At 37.2% G+C, this 8,355-nt stretch overlaps 1 protein-coding gene across 5 annotated transcripts in view; it reads left to right on the plus strand.

The window, feature by feature from the left end:
• LOC107722218 (semaphorin-4G-like) overlaps positions 1–8,355 on the plus strand; it is a 32,442-nt gene that overhangs the window by 15,886 nt on the left and 8,201 nt on the right. For all 5 annotated transcript variants that reach the window (XM_016530489.1, XM_016530488.1, XM_016530492.1 and 2 more), the window contains 7 exons: positions 3,631–3,782; positions 3,867–3,929; positions 4,381–4,479; positions 4,594–4,684; positions 4,764–4,877; positions 5,304–5,458; positions 7,840–8,015. In XM_016530489.1, coding sequence (XP_016385975.1) covers positions 3,631–3,782; positions 3,867–3,929; positions 4,381–4,479; positions 4,594–4,684; positions 4,764–4,877; positions 5,304–5,458; positions 7,840–8,015 — 850 coding nt within the window. The remainder of the gene's footprint in view (positions 1–3,630; positions 3,783–3,866; positions 3,930–4,380; positions 4,480–4,593; positions 4,685–4,763; positions 4,878–5,303; positions 5,459–7,839; positions 8,016–8,355) is intronic.

Consider the following 8,355-nt stretch of genomic DNA (forward strand, 5'->3'; position numbering starts at 1 on the left):
GTCACACACTTGAGGTATTCGGCCAATCACAACGCACTAGATAGCTGGCCAATCAGAGCATACCTTGCTTTTCAGACCGATGAGCTTTGTAAAAATCAACGCGTTTCAGAAAGGTGGGGCATAGAGGAGAAACAATAATGTACAGTATGTGGAAAATAATGTGTTTTGAACCTAACACATTTCATTACACCAAATACACCAAATAATGTAAAGTTTTTTTTTTGCAGCAATTCCATAGAAGAAACATGTTCTGTGATCAGTTCTTAAAAGAGGCATTTTTTAGTGTGAAGAAAAGTTTAATTATCTATGTAAAGAAACGTTTGTGCAATGGAAAGGTTCCATGGATGTCAAATGTTCTTCATGGACCCATATATGAGTGCAACGTAGGAACCCTCTTGCTGTTCCCCTAATTTTAAACAGAAATAAATGCAAAAATATTTCTTTGTACATAAATGTATTCTTTATTGAAGATTTCCATATACATTCACAGTTTAAAAAAAATCATAATAAATAAATTTCTTAACACAAAATAATGACAGCATTATTAAAAACCATAACATTTTAATCTGCATATGAACATTTTTAGTGAAAGCATGCAACAGGGAGCAGTAGTATTCTATAACTGTCATGGCATCCATATACATTGCAAGCTGATTTGCTGAAATAGCTTGTATCTTCATTCCCATGTTTTAATTTTTAGCTTTAAATTGGGACTAGAGCTTCTGGCCAATATATATATTTTTTAATTTATAAGAGGCCATTTTTAGTAATTGGAAGCTAGTAATTTTGAGTCTCAAGATGGTGCTAATGAGATATTTTAACTTGCATTGATATGAAAAAAGTGAGACCACAAAAGAGACAATATATAGCAGCAGCGGCATGTTGCCATAGACAGTAGCCAAATATACAGTTTAGCAGTCATTATATGAAAATATTTGACCACTCAGTGCCATGATTGACTAATTAAAATCAAGTATTCCAGAGACAAACATATCAGATGTTTATTACATAGGGCTCTCTTATAATTTCCAGCAATGTACATCCAAATTTCTGCTCTTGTCTGCATTTTCCCTTCTCTTAAATCCTGATATGTGATTATAAAAAGTAATAGTGGTATGGATGTGGATGTGTGTGTATGAGTGGCTGTGTGCATACATGGTCCAAGGACACACAATGAGCTTTGGGCTCAAAGGCTTTTGTGTGATCTCTCAGTTTATCGTCAGCTCTGCACTCATCACTGTGTGTGTTACAGTCACTATCTTTCTCTATCTACACAATGAGACACAAGGATTAACAACACACACAGAATGTCGTCACTTTGCCTGAGGTCTTGAATCGTGTTTGCATAACTTAATATTTTCTTTCCTGTTATGAGTAATTTTAGCCCTTGGCCCTCCCACGCGCACAGCAACCCGTAGGTCTGTTGCGACCTTTCTTTGATTGACAGTTTAGATCCTCATGGCCTTGACTTTTTGGTTTATACTGTCACTCATTTTCACGCTAGCTCAAACAACACTAGACCAGCACTGCTTGTCTAGTGTTAATATTTGTAAAATATGACTGTCAGAGGCAGAGCTCATAATGTGTATCTTTATGCAATGTCATATAAATAACCAGTCTATAACTACTCTGAATTAAATCTCAGTAAGCTGTAAGCTGTATGTATTTGATTCTCTAAAAAGAACCAGCTCATTATAATAATTCGTTAAGGAAGCAGACAGCACTTGTATGCTTTTGATTCACCAAAAAAATATCCATCTAACAAAATTCATTTGTTTGGAAATTGGATTACATTGGTTGCGCTGTATGCCTTTGGATTCATAAAAAAAAAAAAAGGCCTGAGTCATTGGTTGCACTGTAAGCTTTTGATTCACTAAAAAGAACCTGCTCACAAAAGTCATTCGTTCAGATATCGGACTACTACACTGGTTTCTCTGTAGGCTTTGGTTCACTAAAAAGAACCGGCTTGTAAGAGTAATTCATTTTGGAATTAGACTACACTGGTTGGGCTCTATGCTTTTGGTTCACTAAAAAGACTCGCAGTCAAGAATTGGACTACACTGTTTTCACCGTATGTTTTTGACTCACCAAAAAGAACCAGCACACAAGAGTCATTAATTTAGAAATCGGACTGCAACACTGGATTCTCTATATGCTTTTGATTCACTAAAAGGAACTGGCTCATAACGAGTCATTCGTTTTGGAATTAGACTACACTGGTTGTGCTGTATGCTTTTGGTTCACTAAAAAGAACCGGCTTATAAGAGGCATTCGTTTGGGAATAGGAAAACACTGGTTGCTCTGAATCAAAGACTTTAGATATGTAATACAGACACGGTGCACTCGTGCTATTATGAATTGGAGAAAGTGCAACGCATAGTATGGCGGAAAAAGTGCCGCCTTACAAAAAAAAGAGCCAATCAGCAGTCGATAGTCATGGTGTCACTGCAGCTGCAGTTAGAGGTTTTGGTTGTCATAGAAACAGTCAGTGTCCTGAGATGTGCTTATGGCTGCACAAGCACATTCAATGGACCAAACTGAAATATAAGCTTTTTTAATGCTATTTGAGCATAAGAAACAACATTTAAGGGAGTTTATGTCAGCCTTTGTAGTAGAAGGCTCAAGTAGAAGGCATTCAGAGGTGCTGCAAATATGGCCAATAAGTGAACAGACTTTACTTGAAAGGGACTGTCTGTATGCTTTTGATTCACCAAAAGGAGCCGACTGATTAGTGTTATTCATTCTGTAATTGGAATACAATGGCCACACTATTTGTTTTTCTCTTTCTGAGAGTATTTTAGTACACTATGTTCCTTCTTTAAACGACAATTTAGTTATCAAAAACACACATTTTTTTTATTTTGCTCAAAAAGAGGATGGAAAATATGATAGGGCACAAATCACTTTTAAATTCTGATTCCAAATCTTTTGTGTTCCAAGCTTGCATGCTGGATTTACTGTATATTGTTGCTGATGTAGACTTTAGCACCATGTTTGAGGGGAAGGGCATTTGAGGGGTACCATGGTTGATATGTGGCCTAATACTGCCAAGTCTCATCAGCATAGCCCACCCGTCTCTCAGTATGGGGCAGGAAATCTCAGCATGCAGTGTTGTAGATGGGCAAGTCCTTTACCCTTCAGAATGTGCCTGGGTTTACTTTATGCCCTTAATTTGAGGAAGCAGACCACCCAAAAACGTCAATATTTCAGAAAGACATTTTATCATTGTACATATAAACAGGAAGTGTTAAATCCAGTACCTTTTTGCTTTCCCTCACTCTTTTTTCCCCACTTTTTATTATGCCAGCATTTCTTTTTTACAGTGAAGTTAGATATTAGTTTGTGGTGAAACTATGTCACATTAATGCAATTCATGCCATACCTTCTCATGCTGCTGAATGAAGCTTTGCTTTATTATTATGTTTTCATGGTCATGTTTTCTTTGTTGCCATTTAGTTTATTCAAAGGTTGCTGATAAGGATTCAGTTCTCCATCTGTTCATCTCAGTTCAAATATTTCCAATAATAGACCAAACAGTGTTGAGCTATGAGTGGATCTCTATGTTGTCGACACGATTTGGTCATGTTTTTCCCCGTTTTTTTTTAACTGGGTCTCTCTCGCTGTTCGCAGGGCTGCTGGGTTGTAATCATTTCCATGGAGCTGCAGTGAACTATAGCTCTCTGTTACTGGAGGATGGACCAGGGTTGTTGTATGTTGGGGCCAGAGAAGCCATTTACAAACTGGACACCACTAACATCTCTGACACCGATATCTCTCTATCTGTGAGTTCTGCCTTTGTTCAATATATTTCATTTCTCTACCTAATGCAGTTGGGCTGATCATAGTTGTCCATATCTATATAACAGCTGGAATGGGCAGCATCTTCTGACCAGAAGAGGCAGTGCCTGAGCAAAGGAAAGAACAATCAGGTATTGCCTTTCTTGATGTGTAGGATATCCTTCCCTAAATCCGCAGCTCAACTCAGTGTCATGTGATTGATTGATAAGTTCTGGTAAAATGTATAGCCTGAATTCACTTTAAGTTGCTTTGGATAAACGCTTCTTTCAAATGGATAAATGGAAAACCACATCTGAAGTGCTATATAGCATGAAAAGATGTACTTTTTTGTGATGTATAGATAACCGTACAGGAAGTTTCTTCAGTTAACATTTATTTTATTTCAAGTAACAATTTTTTAAATGGCTTTAGTTAACGATAAAAACCCTGATTTCCACTCTCAAACAATAATAAAACATTTTTGACTATTGGCAGTTTTCTCCACAGCACCCCCTAAAGTCTGCATATGGTACTGCATAATGTATCTTTTTTTTGTTGAAAATGTAAGTGTTCTAGAATCATTTCTTGCTTGTTTCATCACAGACTGAATGCTACAATCATGTGCGGTTCCTGGACAGATACAATGACACTCACCTGTACACCTGCGGGACACATGCCTTCAGACCACGCTGTGCTTACATAGTGAGACGTTTACTCTCTCATTCTGTACCTCATATTGCAAAGGAATTGCAATCATGAATGCTTTATTACTATAAGATAGAGCATGGTGCTTATAAATCTCCCTGCTTTGGTCAGGATGTGGCACGCTTTACCTTTGTGCGTTTTGAGGAGGGAAAGGAGAAATGTCCTTATGACCCTACAAAGGGCTACACTGGATTTATAATAGGTAAATGATTTAGATTCATAACCTTATTTCATAACTTGCATGTTTCTTCTAGTGTGACCTATAAGATTTGCTGTTACAGATGGTGAGATGTACTCTGCCTCCCAGTATGAGTTTCACAACATCCCTGATATACGACGCAACTTTCCCTTCCCCAACTTGCGGACAGATGATTCCCCAACAAGATGGCTGTTGGGTTAGTTGACCATTTTTTTTGAAAAAGTAGAATGTAAATGGTGTTCGCCTATGCAACCATAATGTTCGGGTATTGTAGGTAGTTTCTAGGGCATTGCTAAGGTGTTCTGAGTGTTTTTTTGCATGTTTCTTTTTAGTTGCTATGGTATTCTGAATGGTTACTTGCTGAGACTCAGGTCCTTCTGTTAATGTTCTGTTTGTACTTGCTGTCTCATCTGCCAAACAAGAATCAAATAGTCTTGATTGTTTAGAAAAGTAATAGCACAGATATAACATTAAAAGGAACAGAAGATCCAAAAGAGTCACTGTATTTTAATCGATAAACAATGTACTTTGAAACTTCTCAGACACACAATAAGATCGGTAAGGCTCATAATTGGTCCATTGTGGTGTGGGCAGCAGTTAATGCTGATGTTCTTTCTCGTAGAGTCAGATTTTGTTGGCTCAGCGTTTCTCAGAGAGAGCATCAACAGCTCCATTGGGGATGATGACAAACTCTACTTCTTCTTCACGGAGAGGAACACGGAACCGACAGCTTACTCCAGTCAGACCAAAGTGGCCAGGGTGGCCCGTGTGTGTAAGGTAAAGTTCAGGATATATCTTGAGTTGAGCTTATGAAGAGGAACCGTTGTATGTTGATCTGTATTTTTCAAATCTGGTGTTCAAATTTACATTAACAAGACATTTTCGCTCCTAAGTACAATTCAAATGAGCTCAAATTATTCCAAGCTCCATGACGGCGCCAGCCTGACCTCATGTCCTCACACATTCCTGGAGTTTCTATGGTTTGCCACTGTTGCCGGGCAGATAAAGCCCCACTACCCAAACTATCTCTCTCGTTCGCTTTCCTTCTCCCACACATGCTCTCCCACCTGCATTACTCTCATCTCATTTAGTGTCTTCATTGTGCTCGGATAAACCACGCAACATTTTCCCCTCACCGTTATATCTTCATTTATTTCATGCCTGCATTCACTCTGCAGCTAACACTTTACAGCTCTGGGAAGCAGGTCAGGTCCCTTACTGTTTGACTTACTGAGTTAGGAGGGAAAGAAGCTCCAGTCCAAAGTAGGCCACACTACACACACACACACACACACATCCATATGCCTGATTACACACATGTACACATCCACTCGTATACTGTTCAAAATGTTTGGGTTGGTAAGATTTTTAATGTTTTTGAAAGAAGCCTCTTATGCTCACCAGGACTGAATTCATTTGTTCAAAAATACTGTAAAATTGTGATTTTTGTTGTTGTTGTTGTTGTTTGTTTTTTGTTTTCTGTTCTAATATATTTTAAAATGTAATTTTCAGCAGCCATTACTGCGGTCTTCAGTGTCACATGATCTTTCAGAAATCATTCTAATATACTGATTTGCTGTTCAAGAAACATTTATTATTATTATCAATGTTGAAAACTGTTGTGCTGCTTAATATTTTTGTGGAAACCATGATACATTGTTTTTCAGGATTCTTTGGTGAATAGAATGTTCAACAGCATTTATTTGAATTAGCATTACTAACATTATGAATGTCTTTACTGTCACTTTGATCAGTTTAGTGCATTCTTGCCGAATAAAAGCATTCATTTCTTGAAGAAAAAGAAGCCAAACATTTGAATGGTAACATGCATACACTGAAGAAAATTAAAAATGTTTTAGTAACTAGTCCACAGTCTTTAGGCTAACTAAATAAAATTATTATAAGTTGTGAAAAATTTTGTTAGCACTTTAAATAGATAAGTTAAAAAACACCAGTCTCACCCCAATAAACAAGTTTTGGTGTAAGCTCAATCAGCTTCAAGAAGATGTTTTAAATTAGTCCAATTTGTCTTCTAAATGTAGGCAACTCTTACTTACTATACTATAAAAATCTTCTGTTGACTTGCATTGCGTTCAGTGGCTGAGAAATTATTTTAATTAAGCAGGTCCACCAATGGGAACACTAATCACCCGAACAGTGATTTGTGCACAAACAACTTTGCAGTAGTTCAAGATTCCATAGAAAATTCCATAGAAAGGTTCAAATAGCAATTTTACGTAGGGTACTCTAAAGTAAATATTGCTTTTCAGTGTTTACACATCATGAATACATTTCATATTAATTAAGAAAATATTCCCTGTCAAAGTAACAAACCATGCCTTATAGTTATAGATATAGTTATAGTTAACAGATTGGAAGTTTTTTCTACAGCCAAGTATACACAGTGTGCATTTTTAGAAATAAAAAGAATGAAATTGCAGTGACACAAATATCTGATACTTATATCATGTGACAGCATTGCTAATAACTTTTGTATTGGAGAAACTGTACAAAAGGATCTATTTCCTTTACTCTTATATTTGAGCCATCCTCAGTTCTGCTCTTTCTTCTTCTCGACTGAATGTGAACTGACACCACAATTAGCCTGAAGGTCCTCGTGTTACTACTAAAGTCTGATGGAGCCTGTTTCTGAGCAGACAGCTTGTTGTGCCCACAACTGTGTTATTTCAAGCTGAATGTTTAATTCAGGAGAGTTTCACATACCAGTGCTTGGTGCATTTGGCTGTGAACTACTCTCAAGGGTATATGTGAATTATGCAAAAAGCCACGGGGTGGGTTTGTAGAAATTCCCCAGATAATACTTCTCAGTATACCTCTGATTTGACAGTTGACAGGGATTTGCAGTAAGATGCAAAGCTTCATAATCATAATTTATCATTTAAACTCAATTATGCCACATCCCATTAGATTGTAAGATGGAGTGATATTGTGTTCATTATTTGTTAATATTTTTACTGCTACTTTATTGTGACTCATGACCCTGAGGAGACAGCTTTCAGAGAACTGCAGACTATGCATAATACATATGTATATTGTGTCGTTCCTACTGCTCTATTGAGTTAATAAAAATGAGCCATGTTTTTATATGTAATTTGCTTTGATTTTTATATCAGTTGCATTTTGTTTGTCATTCACAGGGGGACATTGGAGGGCAGAGGACTCTTCAGAGGAAGTGGACATCCTTTCTCAAGGCCAGATTGGTGTGTGCCATTCCTGATTATGAGCTTCATTTCAACGTCCTACGCAGCGTTTTTGTCGTCGAGGGAAGCAACATACACAACAGTTTCTTTTATGGTGTTTTTGGACTTGAGTGGTGAGAAAATTCACTTAGACTGTGAACCTGTAAAAGGTTTTGTACTGTTCAAAACTGAATTGGGAATGCCTTTTTAAAGGGTTAGTTCACCCAAAAATGAAAATTCTGTCATTAATTACTCACCCTCATGTCGTTTCAAACCCGTAAAAAGACCTTCGTTCATCTTCGCAACACAAATTAAGATATTTTTGATGGAATCTGAGAGTGGTCTGACCCTGCATAGACAGCAATACAACTGAAATGTTCCCAAGTCCAGAAACATAGCAAGGAGATCTGTAAAATAATCCATGTGACATCAGTGGTTCATCCGCAATTATACGAAGCTACGAGAATACTTTTT

Source organism: Sinocyclocheilus rhinocerous, unplaced genomic scaffold (genome assembly GCF_001515625.1).
Source record: "Sinocyclocheilus rhinocerous isolate Xijiao unplaced genomic scaffold, SAMN03320098_v1.1 scaffold334, whole genome shotgun sequence".
NCBI lineage: Eukaryota > Metazoa > Chordata > Actinopteri > Cypriniformes > Cyprinidae > Sinocyclocheilus > Sinocyclocheilus rhinocerous.